Genomic DNA, 25104 nt, shown 5'->3' with positions numbered 1-25104 from the left:
TGCATCCATGTATGCAAGTTTTAGAACAAAGATTTAACATTTACTTCACTGGATTCAAGCTGCAACATATTGCTATTTCTCCAATACCTTTTCATTCTAATTATATATACACACTACTGACATGTTTGTAAAATCAATATTAAATTATCACTTAAAATACTAATAGCCTGACATATAAAGGTATCCATATTTCCTTTAGAAGTCATTCTTCTTAGAGTCTAGTTTAGATTTTTTTTTTGAGTACTGGGATCATCATTTAATGTGCCATTTTTCTACCCTGGAACTGAACTGCCTCACACCTGCCTCTGCCCTTTCCAGTAACTTAGAAAAATATTCCTGCCTCTGCAAACTCGCCTGATTTGTTTTCTTTAAGTCAGGAGTAATTTTTGAACTTAAATTGTGGTACTCAAAATCTCTGTGTATTCCTTGATGTGGGATGCCCATGCTGGTGTCTTTGGGAGCTGTGTTGATCTGTGCTGCTGGGTAGTGGCTGCTCATTGCCATGTATCTTCACCCCTCCACATATTATTTTTGGTCTCCTGGGAGAGTGCACAGATCTTTTGAGTACCAGACACTGGGACACTTTACCAAAATAGGCTTTTGGACTGGAAGCTTCAGTTCCTTGAATGACTTGTAGTGTGTTTATTTGGCATATTTGGTTTAGTTCAGTGATAAGAGTGCCTTAATGTTAGAAAAGGTGAAAATGAGGCAACTCTGAGCCTGCCAGAGGCAGTAAGGACAAAATTTTCAATTGACTTATGGATGGAATTGACCCTTATCAATGTGATGTTTATTGCCAATTGGATGACAAGACTGGTTAAAAACGTATGCATATGCTATTTCCCCTTCACCCTCAGAAAAAAACCCTCAGCCACAAAGTTTCTTAAATATACATGCCAATACACTGAGTTAGCTCTCATAGGGGGGCCTACATTGTAGCTGGAGATACTAAAAGTACTGCTTCTGCTTATTGTGTTGGTCCTGCATACTCCAGCTGGTAGCTGCCGTGTCTCTGGATGTACATCATGCATAATGCATCTGTTCTCTGAAGCAGACCTGTAAGAAATGTATAAAGTCTTGCATCAAGCGTTGGAGTTGTAGGGAATAACCTGAAAGATGCACAGAGGATTCTCCTTTCCTAAACAAAATATCTCAAATATCTGAAATAGAAATCAGTTAGCTTGGTTGCATTACCTGATCAGAAGGGTATGTAGAAATGTGACAGCTGTATTTCCACTATAAAAAGTCCATTCCAGTCCTTGCTGAAAGGCTACTGGAAATAGCTTCTTTGAATTGTGATTCTGGAGACAGGAGAGGTAGGCTAATCTTCCTATTGTCTTGCTATTGAAATAGTGTTCCAGGAGTTTTATAGGACTCATCATGAAATCTCCTTAACAGGGTGAGAAAGGTCAGTTTTCTATCACCTAACAGAAAAAGAATGCACAAACTACTTAACAGAAGCCAGAAAAATGACTCCCCACTATCTCTTAGTGAATTTGTTGGTGTTTATTCTTTTACAAGCAGTGGCAGAAATGTTGAGAAATACCTGCATGACCTACAAGACTAATACAGCTGTGACAAACCAGTTCAGCACTACAAATAGGAAGGATTTCTTAGAAGCAAAAACACAATCTCAGCTGGTTGTGATAATGGTGATGCAATTTTAATTATTGGACTCCATGCAAAAACACATTCAGTTGAGAGCAAGTGAAGATGTATTAAGTTTAGTTTCTCGACTGTAGTTGATGAAATGGTTAAAGAAATATTTGGAAACACGTCAGTGTACTCCAAGCCAAAAATCCACTGGACTATTCTACTGTACTACTGTCAATAGTAAGATACGATTTGACAATATCCTTAGTGATAAAAATGCCGTTCCAATAAGTTTACAATCAGATGGCGTCAAAATCCTGTTTTCAAAAATAAGCAAAAATCTTTCCTTCAACTCTAACTCTGAATTGTAACATGATTCTCAGCCTGAGCTGTCAAAATGAATACATTTAGTGATCCTGAGGGCAGGTGCATAAAGTAATGCTTCAGCATTCAGTAAATGTTTGGTAACTTCTTTATTTACCAGTAGGTGTCACTGGAGTCCAGCAGAGAACTGTTACTTTAAAAACGTCTTTCTACTTGATCGGGCCTTCATTTCATAAACGTTTAGTATTTGTACATGTTGACTTATGACCAATAACAGTGAAGAAATAGAATCAATGCCCTTTCAAATATGGTTTTTTTTTCCACTCTCAGCGACTGGTAACTGTTGATGGATAATTCAATGGATTGGGAAAGAATTTTGATTTTTTTTTTTCCTCTGCAGCATGCCTGAATTTGATCCAAACTGAAAATGACTAAAGTGATTATTCAGTGCAAAGGTGAAGCCAGTAAGCAATGTCTGTATGATTACTCAGCCTTTACTCAATATTCCATTGGCAGGGGGGAAGAAGATGATGGAAAATCAAGCCAGAAGACTTGGATCTTCAATTTCTTTGGCACCTACACTGAAAATTACAAAGCCTGGGAACTCAATGGGACAGGAAAGATCTGCACTGTCAGCCATGGAGCAGCTTTCTGCAAGTCTGAGATAAAGCATTTAGGGAGGAAATCTAGTGGAAGCTCCACTTCTGGTATGTGTAGGTACCTACCTCTGGAAATAAGCAGTATGCTCTTACTGATGTCTATTTTTCTCCAGTCTTAAAGGTAAATTACTTCCAAAGAATACAAATAAAAGGAAACCTCAGAGGTTATCTGTATAACCACCTCTCAATAGCTTTGTGCACTAGTACTTCATTAGTGGGATATTTCTTTGAAGATTTAGATATTGCATCTTATAACTTCCATTAGGAGACATGGAGCACAGCACTGATCAAGCCTGCTTAGGAGTGAGCTGAAGTAGACTGTGAAATGATATTTCTTGTTTTAATGAGCTCTTGTCCTTTTTTGCCATGCCTCTGCTGGGTAGGTGATCAGCAATGGTATTTGGGTTAAAATGTACTTTCAGGTACTCATGTATTTGCTATCTGTAAAGCTCAAAAAAACATCAGGTAGACACCTGTGGTTACCAAATGTTCTAGCTGTTTGAGATAACACATCAGAAGATGAAAAGAAAGGGAATTTAGGTTTTGTTTTCCCTCAGTTATTACAAAGATATGGTAAAAGCATTCTTCATGAAAACCAGCAGGGAGCCATTATGAGTTATTTGTAGCAGTCATAGCTTAAGCCTAAACTCTTGCATAAATGTGTTTCTCCAGTCTTTCAAATATTTACCAAGGAACGAGGTGATACACAGTAAACATTCATCTCAAACTCAAGATCACACATCCAGTGGAAAACTATAGTATAAGGTGGCTGTTACAGGCCAGTATTATTAGGGTAATAATGTGCTTGTGGACAGTGAACACACAGGGCCTGTTCTGCTGTCTTGAAATGTAGCAAAATCCAGTAATGAGTTTTGGTATGTCTAAAGAACCAATTGAAATGCAGGTTCTTTTTTAGCCTTGTGCTAAATTTAAATACAATTCTGAAATACTTTATCACTTGTTAGCAGGCACTTCTGTACGTGGTCTCTGACCATTTCACAAAGCATGGTAACGGTGTATGTAGTGAACCTTGTCAAATGCAGAAAGGATTGCAGAACAGGCACCATGTGTGGTGTTGGGTGTACAAAGTTCTTGTGCAACAGGCAGAAGACATTGCAGCTCTTTATGGTACTGCTCTGTAATTGGAATAAAGGGGAAAGTAGTTGGTTCAGAGCTGTACTGTGGCAGGAAACAACAGTAGCCACTAACTGATATTTTTGTTGCCTCCTCCTTCAGGAGGAAGTCTGCATGTAGTTATTTTTTAATTTTCATTTCATCAGTTTAATTTGCTAGGTAATTACCTCTGCCATGAGTTTCGGGGATGCATTCATCAGTTCTCCTTAGTCCTGCAAGGTTTCAGTAGTTTGTCGATTTGCTTTTCCAGTTGTTGTTTGTTCTTTGTATCATCATCCACAACTTCCGAAGGCCACACCACACGTACAGGTCTCAGTGCAACTACTTAGTTGTTTGACCTGACATTGCTATGGCTTAATGTTTTGTGACTGCTGTAGAAGCACTTGGTTTCTGGCTGAGTTCTACTCTTTTTGAAGAACAGAAACAAGTATTTGCGAAATACAACGGTGAAAACTAAAATCTTATGAATCAACTCAAAAGGGACAGAGCGATTATAGCATCTGTGTTTGAAAAGCCACACAGAAACCTAATAGGGAGGAGAAAGGAATGTAAATGTATAAGTGGAGGTCATGTACAAGCAGGTGAAGGAAGCACATTAATGAAATTAGCAAAGGTAATGGCTGCTACCCTAGGAACAGAGCAGGGCAGTCAGTTCAATCAAACTCTTTGTAAGAAAGAAGATTTAAAACACCAATTGCTTTTTGCATTGCCGTGTCTTTCTCTCCCCACGAAGTGCTATGTTGGTACATTTTGATAGCTTTCATTAAGGACTGCCAGCTTGAAGACAGAGATAAATTCAACAACAATGAGAAACAAGTTCTTAAAAGAAGAATTCTTAGAAAACTTCAGGGAGGAATTTTATCTGCTCCTCTTGTAAGGTTGCAAAAGATCGCAGGCATTTGAGAGTCAGTCCCACTTAGTTTTGTAACAGAGCAATGTAAACTCTATCTGACCAAAGAACCTAAGCTTTCCTGCCTCTCTTGCAGTGACAATGCAGCCTAACTTTAAATGAGTGTGCTTTTATTTTTTTAACCTGGAACATGCTGTTATATTGCTAAGTCTTCATGGAAAAAGGCACAGGCAGTTACTCTCAGCAGAGCTTGCTGAGATAAACTGCACAGCAGAAGAAAGTTGACCTTGGCTATTATAACAAGGTGAAAGCTACTTTGTGCTTTTCCCACTAGTACTTCACCACAGGTTTTTCCAGTAGACTTGCAGGCTGATCACCTAGGGAAAAAAAATTGCTCAGAACAAACACTGAGAATTTAGCCGTAGGTGAATGACTGTTGGTTCATCGAGTAAAACTAGTATTTCCAGAGGCTTTTATGTTGTAGAGATGATGCCGCCTCTCACATGATTGCAAAAGATGGGTGTGCAGGCTGGAGAGAAGGTGGAGTAGCACAACTTTTTTTTTTCTGCTAGCTGCCTGGGTCTGATTCATTAGTGCCAGGATCCAGAGAACTCCTTTTATCCCCCCCCCCAAAAACTAGCTCCTTGCTGCACTCCCATAAAGCATTCCTTTGTTTTGCTCAGTAGTGCTTCTTTTAACCTTTCAGTTATGAAGCTTAATGCCTTGTCTTGGCCGTCTTGTATGATGAGAAAGCTGCAGGATAAATACAGAAAAACATGATCCCAGACTGCATCAAGATCCCCTACTTGAATGCCTTTCAGTCTTCTCAGGGATCAGTGTCAGAGAGGTAACATGCTGCCCATCAGGAACACCATGCTAAGAAAAGCTGTTCTTGGCAGAAATCACCCTGGGATGCAAAGGGGGCTTCAGGTCTCCCCTTCTCCCCTCCCCAGCCCTGTGAGCTCTGTCTGATCTGAGCGCTGCAGCTCTTGGCACAGCTGTTTTCACCCATGCTGCCTCTGGTGGTTTTGCTGAACTTCCTCCAGCAAGCGTTAGCAGTGATACTAATATATAAATAACTATTTTCAAAGCTGCTTCAGAGAGGTTGACTAAAGCATGGTAATTAGTTGCTTAATGTGTCTCTTTATCCTCCCTTCTTTGCTATGCAAATAGGAAGAGGGAAATTCTAGCCCCAGTGGAGTGAAATGGCAAAGCCCTGAGTGCTCTCACCCAGGTGTGCGGGGTGACACTTGAAGGACAGGAACAGGAGGAGACAGACATTTCACCAAGAAAAAGCAAAACACATTGAAACATTTAACATTAAGTGGCACTAATTGAGACATGAAAGCCCTGCAGCAGCTGTGAGTGCAGCAGGAACAGCAAGACATCCTCTTCTTCCGCATCCCTTCCCACCTGCAGAAGAGGCGAGGAAGGAAATACTGTAGGAAGCTGGTGAGAACATGGGAGGCAAACAGTGACTAGGTGAGACACAGAAGAAGGGGGAAGAGGAGGAGGAGGAGAAGAAGATGCTGAGTGGACTGAGGTGCCACTGGGTTTTGTAGTTCTCGGGGAAAAGTTCTGGATGTTAGGAAAATGGGGAGAGCCTGCCTGTGAGTTACGTGTTGGGTAATGCTTATGAGGGAAGCGGGGCAGTGGGTTACTGAATTTATTCTCCCTTGGTGGGAAAGGGAGCGAAGCAAGGATGCATTATGCTGTGAATTTGTATACTTGCTATAAAGGATACTTACTGCCACGCCCCTCTGAAAGTCTGCTTGTAGCCTCATGTTAAGCTGTCGGATGCTCACTTTGACTATAAGGCAACAGTGCGAAGCCTTGCTGACAGTTTCTGGAAGGACACCGCTGTCCTTATCTTCCCCCAGAGTATCTGCTGCATGGGAAACCTTCCATTTACCTGCGGTGTTGCCTCCATTTTCTTTTGGAAGAAAATCCAATCTGAAACAGTTTAAAATGTTTTAATGTCTGCTGTAAGACTGAATTATGTGAAAGGCTCTGCACTAGGCTACAGCTTCTTTTGAAAAATCTGGCTTGTAACTTCCCATCCCCTGCCCTGAGATCTCAGCACAGAACCTCAAAAAGAGAACTGGGAGGGCCATAGGGTGTATTAAGATGAGATGTATCCAAATAACCGTTCTGGCCTTCTTATGCATTCCTCCTTCTGTTTCACTTCTCTCTCTCATCTCCAGCTTTGATGCCTTTCAGTGCTTTCTGACTTCATTATATGTAGTAAAAAGGTTAGTTTCTTTTGAGGGGGGGAGTTAGAGAATGCAATAGTAAAGCTGTATGACACACTCTGGCTTTCCAGAGTAAGTTTTTAAGATGGGAAAAGCTGGAGATGTAATCAGATGGCTGCTTACCTCCCACTGCTTTCTTCATGGAGGCAAATGCCAAACTGAAGTGTTTTGTGTGGTTTGTTTCTTGTGAAGTTTGTGGTAGTTTGTTTGTTTGTTTGTTTGTTTGTTTTTGATGAAGGGAGATGGCAACTATCAATAATAGAATTCCACACAAGGAACAAGATGCCTGTTGAATTCCACCCTTTATGAGAACTGAACTTACCTACTGCCAAAAGTAGATGGGGTTTGGCTTTTATTTGCTCTGTCTTGTTGTCTGCATATTTGAGGTAAGCCAGATAAAATGGAAATAGCAATGTTTAACATGTTAATTGCCAAAAGTACTGAGTTACTGGGAGTAAAATTTTCAAACATATCTAAAGGAAAGCAGGTGTAGGAAAATTGTCCCTCATTCCAGCTGCTTTTTATCATAACAATGTTTGGTTCCCATGATCATTTAAGTAAAAGGTCTTACTGGACTTACAGGCTTCTACTGATACCTAAGATAGGAGAGTTAGCACATAAATTAGGTGAGCATCATCTGCTAGTCACGTGGAATGCCACCATGACCACAAATCTGCAATGTGTTAGACTACTCTGTGCGGAGATAACATAACTTTATATCCAAATAGATTTAGAAACTATTTCCAAATAGTTTATTGGTTTTAATTCCATATTCTTCACTCCTGATTTTTGGGATAATACTTCTAATGTTGTAAAGAACTCCAGAGAGCCTTGAGGTATTCTGGGCTCTCACAGTGCTGTGCTTCCCTCTTTGTCTAACAGATCAGTCACCAAATAAGACTTTAACTCATGCCATGGATAGCTAAACCAGTTTGAGTTTTGCATACTGTTTTACTCTTGAAGTTTAAACAAGCTAATTAGTAGCTCTGATACAAGAATACTCACAGGAAAAAAAATCTTCTCACCTTTTATATTCAAATTATGTACTTTAAAAATTGTAATCACTTTTCAATGGATCTTCCATAACTGAGTCAGGTGTTTAAGGTATAAATAAACCTGTAAACCTTCTTTGAAACATAACAGGCACTTCTATGATATTTCAAATTGCCTTGTATTTCTCACAAGACCCAGTTGGTTTTATCTTCGCTTTCTTGAGCACCAACTGCAGTGTTTTTACCAGAGCACGTTCAGTGTGTTTGTTCTTCAGAAGTTATACCTACAAGCTTGTAGTGTATCAATAGGTGGCAGGTAAAGGCAAGCAGTTGGTTTACTTGAGGGATCATGACACAAAACATTAATCATACGTCTCTTTATGGAAAGCCATTAATTTGCACTGGATAAAGATTAAGGAAAAAGCCAGGTTTCTTAACCAGAAGTATGGAGACAACCCTAACCTCGTGTGTGCAACAAAATAGGCCTCTTATTTTTGTTACTGCTTAAAAATAAACAAATTGTGGTTGGCACACGTATTTTAAAACCGTTTTTCCGCGGGCTGGTGTGAGCAGCAGTGCTGTGAAACCACTGCCGCTGCCCAGACGGGGACTTTTAAAATTTATTTTTCGCTTTTGGGGTGTTTTTTCACTCTACACGAGCCCCCCCTAGAGGCTAAGAGGTGCGCACGAAGCCCCTGGACGGGGGTGGGGGCGTGGGCAGCGGCAGCACGGGGCAGGCCGGCCCCAGCCCCCGGCCTGGCCGCCTCCCGCGGGGGGTTGCGGGCGGGCCGGGCCTAGGCCACCCCTCAGGCCTCAGCCCCCGCGAACTACAACCCCCAGCGTGCACCGCGGGGGGCGGTGCCGGCGGGGCGCAGGCGCGGCGGCGTCGCGCTGCGTTGAGCAAGGCGGGGTGCGATTGGCTGCGGGTGCGGCCGGGCGTGGGCCGCGCAGTGGCGGAAGGAGCGGGGCAAATGGCGGCGCGATGGTCCCGGGCCCCGGCCCCCGCGCGGCGCTAAGCCCGGCGCGGAGGAAGCGGCGCCGGAGGAGGCGGCGCCGTGGGCCCTGACGGCCCTAACGGCTCTAACGGCCGCGCCACCGACGGGCAGCGCCTCGGCCAGGCGGCGGCAGCCAGCGGCGCCCACAGCCTCGGCCCCGGCCCGCAAGGAGCGGGCCCGGCCCCGCTGCCACCGCCCGCACCCAGGTGGGGCCGGGACCGCGACCGGCACCGGGAGCCAGGCGCGGAGGGCGGGGAGCGCGGCGGGGCCCGGCCGCTGCGTGCAGGCCGCGGGGGACGAGAGGCGGAGGGGAGGGGGGGGCTGGGTCCGCGCGGTGCGGTGCGGGGCTGCCCTGCGTCCCGTCCGGGGGGAGGGGGCGGCCGGAAGGGAAATGACATCAGGCGGCGGCGGGCGGGCACGGCCTGGCCCGGTTCCGCCCGCGGCCCCACGGGGGAGGGCGGCGGAGGAGGAACTGTCACCGCCGGGCCTCGGCCGCGCTCCGGCCCTCGCTTATGTAAGGCGGCGGGGGGCGGCAGCCGCCACCAGGGCCGCCCCAGGCGCTGCCCGCCCCGCCGAGTTCCCCCCCCCCAGCCAGGCGGGTGGGTTATTTCCCGGCCTCGGCCTCGCTCTGGGGAGCGCAGCGCCTTGTGAGGGGAGAGGGGGCAGGCGGCGGGGGCAGGGTGAGGCTGGTCCAGGTTTTTGTTTCACTCTAAGCAAAAAGCGGGGCGGAATTGTAAGTAGAGAGTAAAGATCCAGCCCCGTGCGTGCTCCGAAGTCAGGAAGCGCAGCTGTACTTCCTTCTCTTCAATTCTGGCCTAAACTGTGCGGTCGTACAGTGCGGTACTTACCGCCCCTCCATACTCAGCCTGTTTACATCCTATAGTACGTATATCAGAGCATTGATCGTTGGATTCAGATCTCATTACGAAACGATCTTGATTTTTAATTCTCTAAATAGGTTAATCTATATTTTGGAGCTCTGCTTTCTGAAAATGAAGTCCTCTCGACAGCAAACACCTCCTCTTTAAAGCTGCAAACCAATTCTCTTTAAATATGTCATTATTTTCGCAGGTGCTAAAAACGTAAAGTGTTGGAAATATTTGAGTCAGGCTTTAGGAGGGGAAAATTCACTTGTTGCGAGTCTTTTTCTCACAAGAGTTACATAGAACTTCAGATGTTAATAAATATTTCAATTTAGTTTCAGTCATTGTAAAACTGGCCTTTCTGTATAAAATGTTCAGGCATTGCAGCTCTAAGTATTTTCAAATGGCTTAAAGTAGAGCTAGTTACTCTGGCTTGGGGGGAGATCATAGTTTTGCTCTTGGATGAAAGATAGGAGATGAGCAGGGGAGCAGAAAGTACTGGTTTGGCAGTGTCGTGCTTGGAGCAGCACACAGGAGGCTCACAGCACTGTGAGAGAAGGAATCGGAGATGGGGTTGAAAAGTAACAGCCACCAGCAGCACTGATGGTCTGTTTAATTCTCAGCAGCGATCAGAAGCAGTCTAGGGAGCAGCATTTCTCGGCAGAATTCTGGTCAGTAGGGAACTATGTGCCTTTACCGCCCAGCTGCTAAACTGCTGGGGAGAGGAGCGTTTCCCCAAGTGGTTGTTCCTTTATCTTTGGCATCGCAGCACCACCCGGCTGGTAAACTTCCAGAGCTCACATCTGATACTCTGAATTCACCAGGGCTTAAAGCTGGGCCTAGAAACTGCTCAGTTGGTATAAGTGAAAGTTGGCCTGGTCTGATAAAGTGAGGCTACTGTGAGTGGGGCCGTCTTGCTAGAACAAAGTGCTGGAACGACATTTCTGGAAAAGTCTGGCTCTTTTGGCAGAAGCTATGCTAGTGCTCCAGGTTGATAAACTGTGCATGTCAAGATTAAAATGGGCAGAAAGACGATATATCATTTATTAAGTGGAATAATAATAAAGAGTATTGTCTCACAAATAGTTCCTATAGGAACTTTAATAGTGATGGTTGTAAGCCCTGTTTTTGATATACTTTCCTGTAAATGAGGGCAGTTGACCCTTAAAAAGTTGGATTTCTCTGAAATGCTCCCCTTCTATCCCTTAGCAGGCTTTTCTCCACTATGGAGAGCAGCTTAAGACAGGAAGATGGACTTGATTAGATTCAGACAGACTATAAAGAAATACAATTTCCTATTTGGGCCAAAATAAAGAAGGAGACACGCTGGTGTATGAAAGAGTTACACTTGTTTTTATGTTGTCATTTGTCCTATAGTTGGACTATTTGTTTTTCTGGGGGGCAAACCAACAACCTGGTCTGTCATCCTTCTGGAATCAAACAAAAGTAGGAATAGAAGGGGTGCAAGGAGCGGTTTAAGTGTGTTCCAGTTTAATTTGTTTATATTTAAACTTGATTCTTCTGGCAGAGCAAGCTGTGAATCAGGCTGCAGTTGTAACAGCCAGTGGACAGTCAGGGTTTGTGCTTGTCTGCGTAACGTGTCCTCCATGTTCCTAGCCAGGGACTGAGAAGTGTCTCCTCGCTCCTGTCCCTTGATCGAATCACGTGCTGGTGGAGGCGTCCTGTGTACCAGTCTTTACCGTGACTGCGCAGATAAACGTGCTTGCTAAGTAGGTCTGATGGTGTGCAGAGAAGAACATGGAGTTGTCATTATTCGTGATGAATTAGTATGTAAAGTGTCTGTAGCAACTGAAATACTTCGAAAATCCTTACGTTTTTCTACTGAAAATCTAAAACCATACAGTAGTATTGGACTCAAGCAGACAGCTGCACCTTTGGATGGGGTGAAAATACTGTTTAGTTTTCTGCTGATGCTTTGTGAGAGGAGTACCTTCTATACTTCAAAATACAAACAGATCAAAGCAATACCAAAAGTAATATATTTGTAGCAGATTTGTAGCCTTGTTGTGCTATGTCTTGTTTCGTAAGTGTGCAAGGAACTAAACTTTGCGTTACGTTGGTAGATGAGCTGCTGATTGCAGAAACCTTAGATGTCGTGACATTCACAGGTAGATGAGTTAGTCTCTATAAAGGAGCAGATGATGTGTCTGTCTACTGCTTATGCAAAACGTGACTTTTGCTTGTGCTTGTAGACCCAATAAACCGCAGAGGTGCAATCGGTTGTACTGAAAAGTTTGTAAATTTGCTTCTCTCTTTCTTTTCCAACAGAGAATATGAAACAGGAGCCAAAATGACATCCCGATTTGGAAAGACCTATAGCCGGAAAGGGGGAAACGGCAGTTCAAAGTTTGACGAAGTGTTTTCCAACAAACGGACCACCCTTAGCACAAAATGGGGAGAAACCACCTTCATGGCCAAGTTAGGACAGAAGAGGCCCAGTGTCAAACCAGATATTTCTGAAGTTCCTAAAAAACCCAAAGTTGAAGACGAGGTAACAGAGGATCCGTTTGGATTTGACAGTGATGAAGAATCTCTTCCTGTGTCTTCGAAGAATTTGTCACAGGCTAAAAGCTCCTCTCAGCTGGACTCCAGTGAAGCTGCTCAGTCTGAGGACTTTGCTTCTCTCCTTGAAGCTAACAGCAGAATTAATCAGCCAGACAGCGGAGAAAACATTGCATCCAGCAAGCAGATACCTTTTGGCAATACTGTTCCTCTCTTAAAAGAAAAGAGCGCAAGCAAAAATGTGGAAGATGGAGAAAGCAAAGGCAGCAGTGCTAAACTTGTAGCTGCAGGTACGTTTACTCAACTGTCCACTCAGTTTTATTTGTTTTTTGCTATTCTATATTTAGACTTGGTGCTTTCTGGGGTTGGTTAACTGTTCTAATCAAACTGTAGCAGGCTCTAATTTAGTGCAGGTACATGGGTACTTCTGTGCAGGTATAGCTTGTGATCTGCCTGTTCAGTGATTTGTATGGAAAAAGTAGTCTTCTGAACTTCAGCTGCCTAGAGGTCTGTATTTTTTTTAATTAGCACATTTTTATCAATGTGTATGTAAAAAGCTTCAGATCTATCAAACAGAATTCTGTTAAACTTTAAGGAGCTCTTTTCAGACCCAAACAGTTTGTAAGAGATCTTCATACTTTAGAAAGGGAATTTGCAGACCCCATGGTGCTGAATGCTGCTGTAATCTTGTTCAAGTCATTCTTAGATAAGATCACCTGTCATATCTCATTAGAAGTTTTCATATAATGGGCTGATTAAACCGTAGCTTCTAAAATTGGGCAGAAGATCACATTAGATGAACCTTGATGAAGCTGACACCTACTGACTTGCTCTGGATTATCATAATCAACTTTAATGAGAAGAAGTTATGTAACTTTGAATTCTCAGATACGGTTAACTTATCCCTGGGATCAGAACTTTGAGTGGTCTTTTTTGCAACAGACAGGAACTATGCTGAATAGCGCAAGAAACGCATAGCTTGGTAATTTGTGAAATAATCTTACTCAAGAAAAAGTGTGGAATGTTGATGGGGTTTTAGATTGACAAAAGGATTGGTGGGATATATAGTGTTCTTTCAATTTTACTCTTATTTTTGCTGCTAAAGTCTTCATGTTTTTCATATGGTTTTCTGCAGTTTATTTATCTGTAAGCATGGAACACCTTCAGTCTGGAAATACACTTTATGCTTTGCTAAGTTTGAATTAAGTTTTCTTAAGAGATTGGAGAGATTCATCCCCCAGTATTTACAAGGAATGAAATAGTAATGAGTTTTCCTGATTGTTAATGAGAGAACGTAGCAGAGCAGGTTTTAGAATGAAATGGCTTCAACGTAGAAGAGCCTTGTTAGAGCAGTATTTTTCAGGTAGGAAAATATATGAGCTGTGGGGAGAAAATTTGTGTTGCATAAAAGGCTGGGAGGAACAGACCTTTGCAGTTTTATTGGTGCTTCGTTGTTCTGGTAGCGTGGAAAATAACAACACAGAATATTTAAAACAGAAAACCTTTTTGTAATTTGCCTGTGTAAATTCCAGGACTCCTTGTTAGACAGTGCCACGTATGCCATGAGTATATACGGCTCTGAAAAGAAACTGATGAGTCTCAGTGGATGAGGCCATTGGTGGCGGTGGTCTGGATGCCAAGGGGGAGGTTACCTCGACAGCTCACTGAAGGAACAAATGCTTGCCTCATGTGCTTTGCTGAAGTATCTGGCACTGGCTGCAAACCAGCCAGCAAGTGAAGGACAGGGTGGATCTTGGCCTGACAATGCTGTTGTTTCAGAATGTATTCTTACAGACAGTTTACACCCCATCATATGAAGACATAAACCCATCTCATAACTCCCTGCTTCAGAAATCAAATTCAACTGATAGTGAATCTTTGCGTAACATCCTATTAAATAAGTGTAAGGAGACCGGGACTGGCAATAGTGTTTATTTTGGACAGGAAGTGTAAATGAAACTTGGATGGTTTAAGCAGATATTATACTTGTGTGTGGACTTAACCAAAATAAATAAAAATGGTCCCTGAAAATGTCACTGAGAGCATTGAGCAATTTGAGAGAGTGGTGTACTCAGCCACCATGGATGTAGCTTCTTCAAAGGCTTCCTTGTTACATTGACTAGTGAGTAAAGTTTGATGATACCGGGCTGTCTTTCAGACCTGCAGAGATGTAGTTAGCTTGATTTGTGATGAGGCAAGAGGGAACTTGGGGGAGAAAAACGGAGTAACAATCAAAAGGTTGTTTCTTGGTGTGTGGTCTCCTAACATACAGCTCATGTACTTGCACTGCTTCCATGTTTTCCCTTCCCTGGTTCCCTCCTTCCTGGTGACTCTTGAACTCTGCTGGGTTCAATCAGACTTGTTTGAAGGGCTTACAGATTCTTGTGGGAGCAAGTTCTGCCATAGCTGAAGAGAGGGAAGGAGGGGAAAAAAAGGCAAGCAGGTAGAACAGTATTAATATTTCCAGAGTGAGAGAGACTGCAATGTGAGCTCAACCTTAACCAACATACAGCAGAGTATGTCTAGTACAGGAAACTAGGCTAAGTCCATACTGATGTTCGTGTTGTGCTTGTGAACTTGTTGTAAGTACAATTTACAAGTCCTTGTGGTGATACTGAATAGACAAGGTGTCAGGGCTCCCTGATAGCACGTGCCGTCACTGGATCTTAATCCTTACCCCAGAATAAGGTGAAAACTGAGACTACGTGGCTGTGGGCAAGCTGAGAACTACGGTTTGATCTGACTTTGCACCAGATAAGGCTCCCTGCCTCAATGCTCATTTCTTTGGTTATTAAAATGGCGGTGATGCAACATGCGTTAATTTTAACTACTGTTTGGTATTAAAAAGCAGTCCCCATTTTTTTGATTGTTTTAATGGTTGTGCAACCTTGTTGTAATGCAGTTGGGGATCTGTGTCGTTTATTTAAAATGGTGTGCCTTACTGTTTTTTTTAATAGCCTTCAGCTAGTACTTGTAACAATCTCATTTTAAAGGCTTTGAGAAGCTCTTAATGTGGAAAGCTTCTCATAATCTTACCCTTATGTTGCTTGATCGAGACCTAATGCTGGCTGAAGAATGTTCATGAGTAATCCTGCATGTAACAGGTAATTTACAGAGAGTAGGAGTTTAGGTAACTTAGAAATAGCAGAAGAGTGTTCTGCATTAATAGTTGCTGCTAGGTCACCTTTGTTAAGGTAGAACTTGGTAGCTAGCAAGTAAGTTGAGTCATTTGAAAATTATCAAGCTGGTAATTCATATTGAGCAAAAATGCAACAATTTAGTAGTCAGGTAAACCTTTTATGAGAGACTTGCAGTGGAATAAGATGAAAGCCTACAGATCCATACTTATTTGGATTTCTGAAATACCCTGGTGACTTTTTTTTTAATGTTAGACTTATACTGTGAGGCACAAACTAAAAACAGTAATTGACACTAGATTCATGTTCACACAAGTTTTAATATAAAAACGCTTAAAGCCCTGCAGAGCAAATTGTGAGGTGCGAGTTTCAAAAAATTCTCTAATAACTCTTCTATTAGAATATGGTAGCTTGTCTGTCAAAATCAACGTTGTACATTTTTTCAGATGAAATGTCAAGTCAAAGCGTGATGCAATTTAAGAAATGGTATGGCATTTTGTAACTGCATTAGGGTATGAATATGTTTCAAAATGGATAACTCTCATTTCCCTGCTCCAGCCACTTCAGCTTAGGGAAATGCTGCTTATGCACTTCTGCCATTCTTATGTGGTGAGTTTGCTGCCAGCCTTTGTGGTGTCCTTCTTTAACTCGGGCTTCTGGAGGCTCTGTTCCACGGTGTTGATGTACTTCTGTAGAAAGGGCATTCACGTCGAGTGATGTTTTGAGTGCTTGGGTGTGTCTTATCTGTGTGCACCTCGTTCCTGTTCCTTGGCTGTGTGATAATACTGCTTAGATTAATTCTAAGTTAAAATAATTCTGGGTGTTTTAAATGGGCATGGATTGCTTTAAGTCTTCTGTATTTTAAAGCCTATGAGTTCTTAAAAATATATTTTATTTGGTGTGGAGAAACAGAAAACAAGATGGTTTAAAACGTCTTTTCAGAATAAAGAGCAGTGTAGGAGTAGTATCCCTTTCTGCTGTGTTGGGGTGTTAAATATATGTATATGTGTTTGGGGTTACTGTCTAGGCAGTGCAATTTGAGTTTGTGCTTTTTTCTTCAAGAATAAAAGGGCAAATGATTGCATATAAAGTATTCGTGAAACTTTTGTTTCTTGCCCAACATTTAGAATATTTATGAAAAATGCTCTGCCGTATATTGTCGTTTGTTATGTAGTAGTACTCAAATCTTTGTTCCCCAAGTTCTTTCACTTATGGGACCATAAGGAAAAAAATGGCTGTGTGCTGTGTAGTTCTTATGTTTCTAGGCAGGTTTGTAATGCCCTTGTTTCTTGCTTGGGGCTCATGTACGTATCAGTAGCAAATCAAAATGACAAATGCAATCCTGCTTAATAACTTGGGCTTATGCAGTGCAGAAGGGAATGATACAACTGTGCTTAACCACTTCAGAACCCAGCATTCAGAGCCAGCCTGTATTTAGCTGCTCAAAAGGAGTACTAAGGGAGTAGTGCAACTTGCAGAAAATGGTTGCTCTGAAAGGAAGATGGTTCAAGTCACCGTGTCTGTTCCCTGCAGGCTGTCTTGCTAGAACCCTGATGGATGTGTCTGCAAAGCTTCTGCAGCCTGATGATGTGGGTGGGGGAGCCCTATCTTCAGAGCAAAGTTTCAGCTTCTCAGCTCTGAGTTAGGTATCACTTCATAATTACATTTGCTAGCAAGATTTGCCAGAGTTGTATCTTTAAATTCTTTTGAAGCTTCTATTTTGTGTTTTAACAGTGGCTTGGACATATTAAATAATACTTAGACTTGAGTAATCTTACCGTATCTTCCTTTGCAGGGCTGTTTAGTGCAATTTATTTACCTCTTAGGGAAGAATTTCAGTTAAGTCATCTTCTGTCCAAAAATGGAGCAAAAAGTTGGGGGAAACTGAATGAGGTCTGTGCATTTGGCTGTCTTAGGAGACAGCTGGTAGCAACCATGATTAAAAAGAACAGCAGCTGTCCTCGGTCTTAATCAAAGCATTAGGAAACTGATAGCAAGGAAGGGGAAAGGTTTGAAAGAAATTATGTACCCGTAGAATTTGAGTGTTGTGAAGCTTGTCTAGATGGCTGCAGTGAAGTTGGGTGTACAGGTAGCTGCAGTTTATCTGCTCGACTCTTTTCTTCCTTTGGTAGTTTTCATGTTTCCCCTTTTTTGAAGGGGGAAGTTGTCCCTTCTCCCCATGCCCGCCGAGTTTCCTTGCTGTGATGGTAGACAATGTTCAAACTACTGTGATGAGAGTGCTCAATTTTTTTTTTCTATAACTCAGATACTTTGAAGATTCCTTCCTTTCCCCCTTCCCCATCGATGTTCAGTGTAAAAGGACTGAAGTTCTTCATAAATTTCAGTATTTATACTGATTTACTAAAATAGCAATACTGGAGGAAACAGTGTTTGGGAAGCGATCTTGTGGTTTCTGCAACCCAGATTTCCTAAGGAGAGGGAAACGTATTCTCAATGTCTACATACAGAGCACATGATTTTTTTTTTTCCCAAATCTGTAGCTACGCTTTCCCAAATTACAGTGAGCTTCTTAACCCCACTTTTGGAATCTATACTTTAGAAATCATTCTTTATTTATAGACTTCATTCATACACTTAATTTTTTAAAAGATCAAGTTTTTCACTGTCAGGTCTCTTGCCAAGAGCTTCTCTCATGTTTAACAAGTTGAAATAAGTTAGCATTCAGAACAGTTGTTCAGTGCTTCTAGAAGAAAGCCTGTTAACAGGCATGCTGCTGAAGCTGACCAAAGTATGCAGGAAAGCAGAAAACAGTTGGTAAGGCAGCCATTTCATGTTCAAACTGCTGAGATCTGTATTAGTATTGCTACCTTACAATTAACTGTATGGAAATTGGTCTTCAAATTCCAACTGTTAGTTTGTATGTTCATACAGGAAACTGCTACTATATTCAGTAAAGGGTTTCAGCATATTTATGAGTGGTGTCTGAACCCAGACTGACCTAGGAGTCCCAGGATGCATTTGTTCTAATGGTTATTAGTGCTGCTGTAGTACTTCTATGCGGTAAGCCCTTCTGAAAAAACTTGGTGCCAGCTATTTGTGTTGCCCATGGCACTGTCTGGTGTTCCCTGCAAGGGCAAAGTGGTTCGCTTCCTGGATCAGCTTTCTCCTGCTGCTCTCAGCAAGTGATGTCCTCCAAGCTACGAAGGAGGATGACTGTGGCTGTTCACTGGACTTCCTGTCAGAGGTGAAGGCACGGTACAGCTCTGGAAACTCCTGCTGTACGGAGTATAGTAGCTCTTCTGACAGTTGGATTCAATGTTGGACAGTGTCTCATCGCTTCAGGACTGTTTTAGTTTAAGGTTTCTGACCAAGCAGTCTTGCTTGCACTGTTGTAGAGTTCTTCATTGCTGAATTCTTCATTGTTATACGAAAAAGGAAGGAATTTTAACATTGCTTATTACAACTGTGATTTATCCTATGCCTCAGAGAGCTGTGGACTTTGGTAACAAATTGGGTGTGAGCATTGATAACATGCTCCATGGTATTTTTGTTTTTTACATAATAATTCAGTGTCTAGGGAGTCACATTGTAACTTATTATCAGTGTGGATAGATAGAAACGCAAGGCAATAAGGTTAAGAAACAGTCGTGTTTCTCTTGTGGGTATATACTTGTGGAAGAAAAACAGACTTTAAATGAGGTTTACAGAATGTTGTAGAAGATTTTAAAGCAAGATTAGGAAGAAGAGTGGAGGAGAAATGTCAGTTTTTCCACCTGTGAAAGACAAGCTGAAAGACTAATATATATAACTTGGATGAGAATACCTATCTGGAAAAATGGAAAGGACTGAAGTGCAAGGGGTCATTTAAGGAAACTTGTAGGGCTTAAATTTGGTAGAAATTGAGAGGCAGGGTATAGCTGATGACAAGCAACCTAGGCTAATTCTTACTTACGTTTTAAATGGAGGAGGAAGTGCCTTCAGTAGTGAAGGAGTAAATTAGTCATGGTAGCTTTGTTTCCCTCCTCCCCCAGAAATGTTTGCTGGGAAGGCAGTCATGCTATGCACCGCGCTGTGTGCAGTTTGGCCGGGTAAGTACATGTAGACTGGTATGAAGATGGTGATGAGCTGTGCAGTGACTGAAGATGCAGTGAAACACCAGTGACCAAGCAGAAAATCTGATTGCTGGCTGAAGAAGTGGTAGGTGAGAGGAAAAGCAATTAGGTTGTTACTTAAAAACAAAATTCCGATGTATTGGAAAATTAAGCCTGGGATAAAGGCAGGTGATGAGAAGTATGAATATTTTTCTGTGTGAGAGGAGCAGTACTTGTGTCAGCCTGCCCCTGCCACCTGCAGGCAGGCCTCCATTTCCATTGAAATATACAGGTTTTAGAAGCAAGTGTTACTCTGACTGGCAGCAGCTATCATTTTTGCATCAGCATAAGACAGCCTCTCAAAACGGCTGTTGCTAGTATGTTCTCCCAGTGGGGAAAAAGTCTGTGAGGAGTAGCTTCGTGTGGCTCAGCAGAGGTCCAAGGTGAGAAACAGTTGTGTGGTACTTTGGGTGTTTTGGTCCTGTGCAGCCTACCACATGGGAAGGGTGTTGGGCTAACAGCACTTCACCTTCAGAAAGACACTGGAGAGCTTGGCCCAAGTTTTTCTTACAGCCCTGTAATAACGTGTTTGTTGTTCACTTGAGAATTTCCTTGTTCATTGAAAATCTGTAGCTCTTTTAATTGTCTGGCACGTCGCATAGTGCTGCTGTGCGGTTATGCTTCATTACATGAGAGGAAGAGCTGGGGGCTGTATTGTGACTAACGGACCCACAGACACCAGCACAGGCTGCGTCCAGGCCTACAAATGAATCTGCTGGGAGTGTGGAGTGAACAGAGTGACTGTTTAGAGATCCCATGTTACCAAACTGAAAGGCTGCTATTAGGTGATAAGGAAAAATTAAAGATGTTTTCTGTCTCATGAGCTATATGCTTAGAATAACTAACTGACATGAAGAGGTGTAGTGTAATTCAGAACTTGGTTCATCTATGCAAGCTTGTTAAATAGTAAATTTGGACTTTTCATATAAAGTACTTCAGAATTTTCACTTTCAGGGTGTAACAAAAAAAGCAAACTATTCTTAAGGAAAATAGTTCCGTGATAGCAGTAAATTAAATCTCATCACTTCAGGGTTTTCAGTGGAGTTCTGCAAAATAGGGATACAACATAAAACATCTGCCAAGAAGCAAAGCAGTGTCTATCCAACCTGCACGTGAACTTAACGAGAACTCATTTTGTTTCAAAGAGTGAAGAACAAGAATTACGTAAGAATCTGTAATCATAGCTTTGGATGTGGTGGTTCTATAATTTTAGCTCTTTCGGTGATTGTCAACCATGAAACTGGTCTTGAGAGTCTAATCTTTTGAGGCTCTTACACTTCTTATCTTCTGTTTATGCTCTCTAACAGGCAATGCTTTTCCAGATCTTGCGGGCATCAGTGGGTAATGATGTTATCTAAGTGGTAAATTTTTGCCCATCTCTTAGAACAGTGTATTTTATATCCATAAGCTTTTTTTTTTTTTTTTTTTTTTTCTGTTCCCCAGCTGTTCAGTCATAGGCAGAAAACATAGCAAAGGAGTCTAGTCTGTAATCTTTTCTCCTTACCAACCAAAACATTTGATTTCCAATAGGGAGTAGAGGAGAGAAACTAATGAGACTCATTTTCGTATTTGGAGGGAAACATGGCTTTTCTGTGGTTAGTAAGTCTGCTAGTTTTCTGTCCAAACCAAAGAAGACACTGAACGTCTTGGTTGGGCTCTCTTCCCAGAAATGAAGATTATGATACAAGCACTTGCTAAAGATTTGTCTTTTCCTTTAGCTTGGCCAGCTTTGAGTTGTAAAGTGATGTAGCTTTATGCCCTGAAAAATCAGTGATAGTAAAGTGAAGCTACAATAAATGAGTTTTTGGGAACATCAGGCAGACCTATAGCTAATAATAAGCTTACAAACTGGTTCTTGTCTCCTGTGTCAGTGGTCCGTTCATGTGCTGTGGCCTGCTTATGTGTGTGCCCTCAATAGCTGGTGATATCAGAAGGTCTTGGATACCCGTTTTTTTTATTTAATCTTATTGCTGCTGCCTTCTTGATGTTTCTTTTTTCTTGGTGAGATGTCATTGCCTCTGAGTAACTTTAATATCTATACATAGGCAATAAATTCTGTGCATTTCTGTGGTTTAGAGTAAAGGAAACCTAGTTCAAGTCTGTAGATCTGTTTCCTCCATGTAGTAAGTCAGTCATGTTCTTTTCACTTTTAACTTCTTTACCAAAAGGGTTGTTAGACATTGGAACAGACTGCCCAGGGAAGTGGTGGAGTCACCATCCCTGGAGGTCTTTAAAAGACGTTTAGATGTAGAGCTTAGTGATATGGTTTAATGGAGGACTGTTAGTGTTAGGTCAGAGGTTGGACTTGATGATCTTGAGGTCTCTTCCAGCCTAGAAATTCTGTGATTCTGTGATTGAGTTTTAAAACGAAGGCTTCCCCAGCTTGTTCCATGGCAGTGAAGGTATGTAACATCTCATTGTGCACCAGCTGTGGAGGGCAGTACAGATCCCGTACGTAGCTTCAGCATGCTTCGCTTAGCAGCCATCGAGAATGGAACAAGTGAGAGAAAACTAACCTGGAGCTGGAGTTAGTGGGACTAATGTTTAATACTTCCAACTCTTTCTAGAGTAAGAGAAATAAGCATTCGCTTTGCATACATGATAATATTTTGACGTCTTAGCCTGGTTTCTTAGCATTGCAAGACTACCATTGACTGTTGTTTTGTTCTCTTCACTTCCCTAGTAACTTCTGTTCCAGTTAGCCAGTATGGGTCAAATCTTGAAAGGTGGGACCTGCAGCCTGCGCTGCCTCCTGCCCCATCAAGTGGGCCAGTGCTGGGGGGCTGCAGGGACAGCTGTGTGGGCCATGGTGCTTGGTCTGCTTGGTGTGCCCTTGGGCCCTGCTGAGCAGAAACAGCCCTCTAGAGATGGTGCTCTCGCAGGTGGAGGAACTGGTCTGTGCTCGCCGTGACTTCTCAGTGGCAAGTACAGCACTAAGGCTCTGCTGCTGGATTGTTAACAGAATACATGTACAGTGTTGGACTCCAGGCAGTGAGTGTCAGGCTGGAAATGTTGATTTGATTTTGTGAAGGTGAAATCGATGTTTTCAGACTCAGAGCCAAGCAACTTAGTCTTGTAAGTTAAATGGAAATTAGATTAAACTGAAAGAGGGCCTGAGGTGGGGTGTACATTTGCTGGCGGTTGGTTTGGATTTGTAGTATTTGTGTCAACAAAAGTACTTGGTTTCCTAAAGGATTTTTTTTTCCATTGACTTCGTTTAGGATTCCATCTTGGTTTATGCTGTACCCTAAGGACAAGGGTATGACATGGTTAACTGCAGATTCTTCCATGATGGCAAGAGGGTTATCAGAAAAGACAAATTCCAGTGTTTTCCTCTCCAAGTAAGAATGCTTTGTCACACTCTGAACCTGCTGTGGGAAGTGGAAGGAGCCACTTTTGTGATTTCCCATTTCTGCATTGGCGTGCTTGCTGCTTTTAGGCCCTGCCTGGCGCAAATTTGGGCCAAGTTTGTATTAATGCAACTGTAAACACCATGATGGTGAGCCATGAGCAGGAATGAGGATGGCTGCTTGTAATGCATACCCAAATGCTAAATGTGCAACACTAGGTATTTAGTCAGTCGTTTCAATGGAGTTCCATTGATGTAAATACTCGAGTGTGTCATCAGTGATGATATGAGAAAATACAAGTTTGAGCTGTCTAAAGAATTCTGATAAAAATCTCTGAAGGTGCCCAGGCAACAAGATAAGTGGCTCTATTTTGACAAAGCAGAATGACCGTGGCAAGATGGAAGAATACTGGAGAAGCTCCCAGCTCCTGGAGCACTTGTGCACCCGCTGGTGCTCCCGTCCTCTCCCTCTTCCCCCACATAATTTTAGAGGCTTTCTGCTATTCTCTAGCTATGTCGCCTTTGACAACCACCAGACAGAAAACTCTGCCTTAATTACTCACTGCTACAAGGCATCTTTGCCTGGCTACTCTGGGCTGTGCTGGCCTGTTGCAGCTCTCAGTATTGCAGCTGAGTTTTGCCTGGTCTGTTCCTTGTGGTATTTGCTGCTCGTTGTAGGTGCCATGCTCACGTGTCTTTGAACACTGCCTTATGCTTACAGGTGTTAGTCAGTGGCTGTTGAAGTTCTGTTGCTTATGCAACTAACTTCCCCTTACGTTTACTTCGTGTTATCAATTTACTTCATGTTATCAGAGGAGAGAAGTACTGAATGCACTCCATTGCGTGCAAAACAGTGGGGGGACAGACAAAAGTCAGGTTTAGAAATACTCGGGCATCTGCATTTTTAAAAAACATAGACTTTGGTCTCTGTTTCTTTGCTGGTTTGAATACAACATACAATACAAACTGACTGGAGTCACTTAGTCAATGCTGAAGGTAATTTGCTAGTTGTCCCTTGTATTGGTTTTTAGGAATCTGTTTTTCTTATTCCATCATCAGTCCAGAAGTCAAGGTTTTGAGCCATGGAGAACAGAGCAATCCGTAAGAGTCCTCTTCTGCCTCTGCTATAGAGAAAGATTTGTGTTACTGTGTCCTGCTCAACTGTTCCAGCGTGGCTACTGCTCTGGAAAAGCTACTGGATTTATTTTTGTTGTTGTTCTTTAAGACAATATATAACTAAAGGTAGATGGTAAGAAGTATACTGGAAGTTGTATGTCTTAGTTCAACTACAATTATTCTTGTGGGTGACATGGAATTAAAATGGAAGTGATTCTTTTTACTCTGAGAGCAGTTTCTGGAAGCCTTGCAATTACTATTTTTTTTTTTTTTTTAAGACCTTTCACCATCTCAACAGGTCTGTATGTTTTTTTTTTTTGTTATTAGCATGATTGAACCAAATGTTTTGCAGATGAGGATATTTTCTTCATTGTACTATGTGAAAAAGAATTAGTGATGCTTCTAAGGGTTATTTGGGAACACACTTCGAGGTAGTTTTTTTCAGAGGAAAAACCATTTAAAATAGGGTGAGATGTATTATGGGTGTTTAATGAAAAAATGAAGTTGAAATCTGAGGCATTTAAAGTCAAAATTATGAGAGATATCCAGCTGAAGAATGTAGGTGTAATACCTCTAAAGGAAATGGTTTTCTTTTTCTTAAAAAAAAAAATATATATATATATATATATATATATACACAAATAAACGAAGTCTAGAATAGCATTCGCCCTTTGTATGTGACTTTAGAAATGAAAAGCCAAGTGGTAGTTCTCCTGTAGCTACTCGTGATAGTCACAAGGCACTTTGTGTTTTGTCAAATGTAGGAAGAGCGTTTCTTCCATCTGCCCGCTAAGTGACTGCTTATGTTAAGCATGTATTTGAAAAAAATACAAACAGAAAATTCACTCTATATCCATCTAGTATAAATTATGCAGGTCTAGGTGGGCTCTTGTGTAATGTTTAAAGGTTATTATTAGAAAAATGTTTATTATTGGAAAAGTGGTGGGATTTGGGGAACTCAGTTACGCTCACACAGTTTAAGCATTTCCTTTTATCTAGAGGAAGAAAAATTGAGTGTCTTGCAGCATATGAAGTTTTTATCTCTGGTGGTCATCTTACAAAGCTGATGAGAATAATCATTTTAGTCACTCACAGCTTTGTGAAGTTTAGTCGTGTTTATCAGTCTGTGAAAACATCCTATGTGTTTAGTGAGAAAGAGTCAAAGTTTCGTATCTTCTGTATTCATCAGCAATTCTTCAGACATC

At 42.0% G+C, this 25104-nt stretch overlaps 1 protein-coding gene across 5 annotated transcripts in view; it reads left to right on the top strand.

Moving 5' to 3' along the window:
* The window catches only part of WAPL (WAPL cohesin release factor), a 154209-nt gene that overhangs the window by 74620 nt on the left and 54485 nt on the right, over positions 1–25104 (top strand). Inside the window, exons 4-5 of one of the 5 annotated variants that reach the window (XM_032191382.1) lie at positions 2434–2624; positions 11952–12475. In XM_032191382.1, coding sequence (XP_032047273.1) covers positions 11974–12475 — 502 coding nt within the window. In that variant the 5' untranslated portion in view covers positions 2434–2624; positions 11952–11973. Of the gene's footprint in view, positions 1–2433; positions 2625–7006; positions 7199–8766; positions 9006–9567; positions 9682–11951; positions 12476–25104 lie in introns of those variants that run through there. The other 4 variants (XM_032191384.1, XM_032191383.1, XM_032191385.1 and 1 more) reach the window with 4 other exon arrangements.

This window comes from Aythya fuligula, chromosome 7 (genome assembly GCF_009819795.1).
Source record: "Aythya fuligula isolate bAytFul2 chromosome 7, bAytFul2.pri, whole genome shotgun sequence".
Classification (NCBI taxonomy): Eukaryota; Metazoa; Chordata; class Aves; order Anseriformes; family Anatidae; genus Aythya; species Aythya fuligula.
This window is presented reverse-complemented; position numbering and strand designations above follow the sequence as displayed.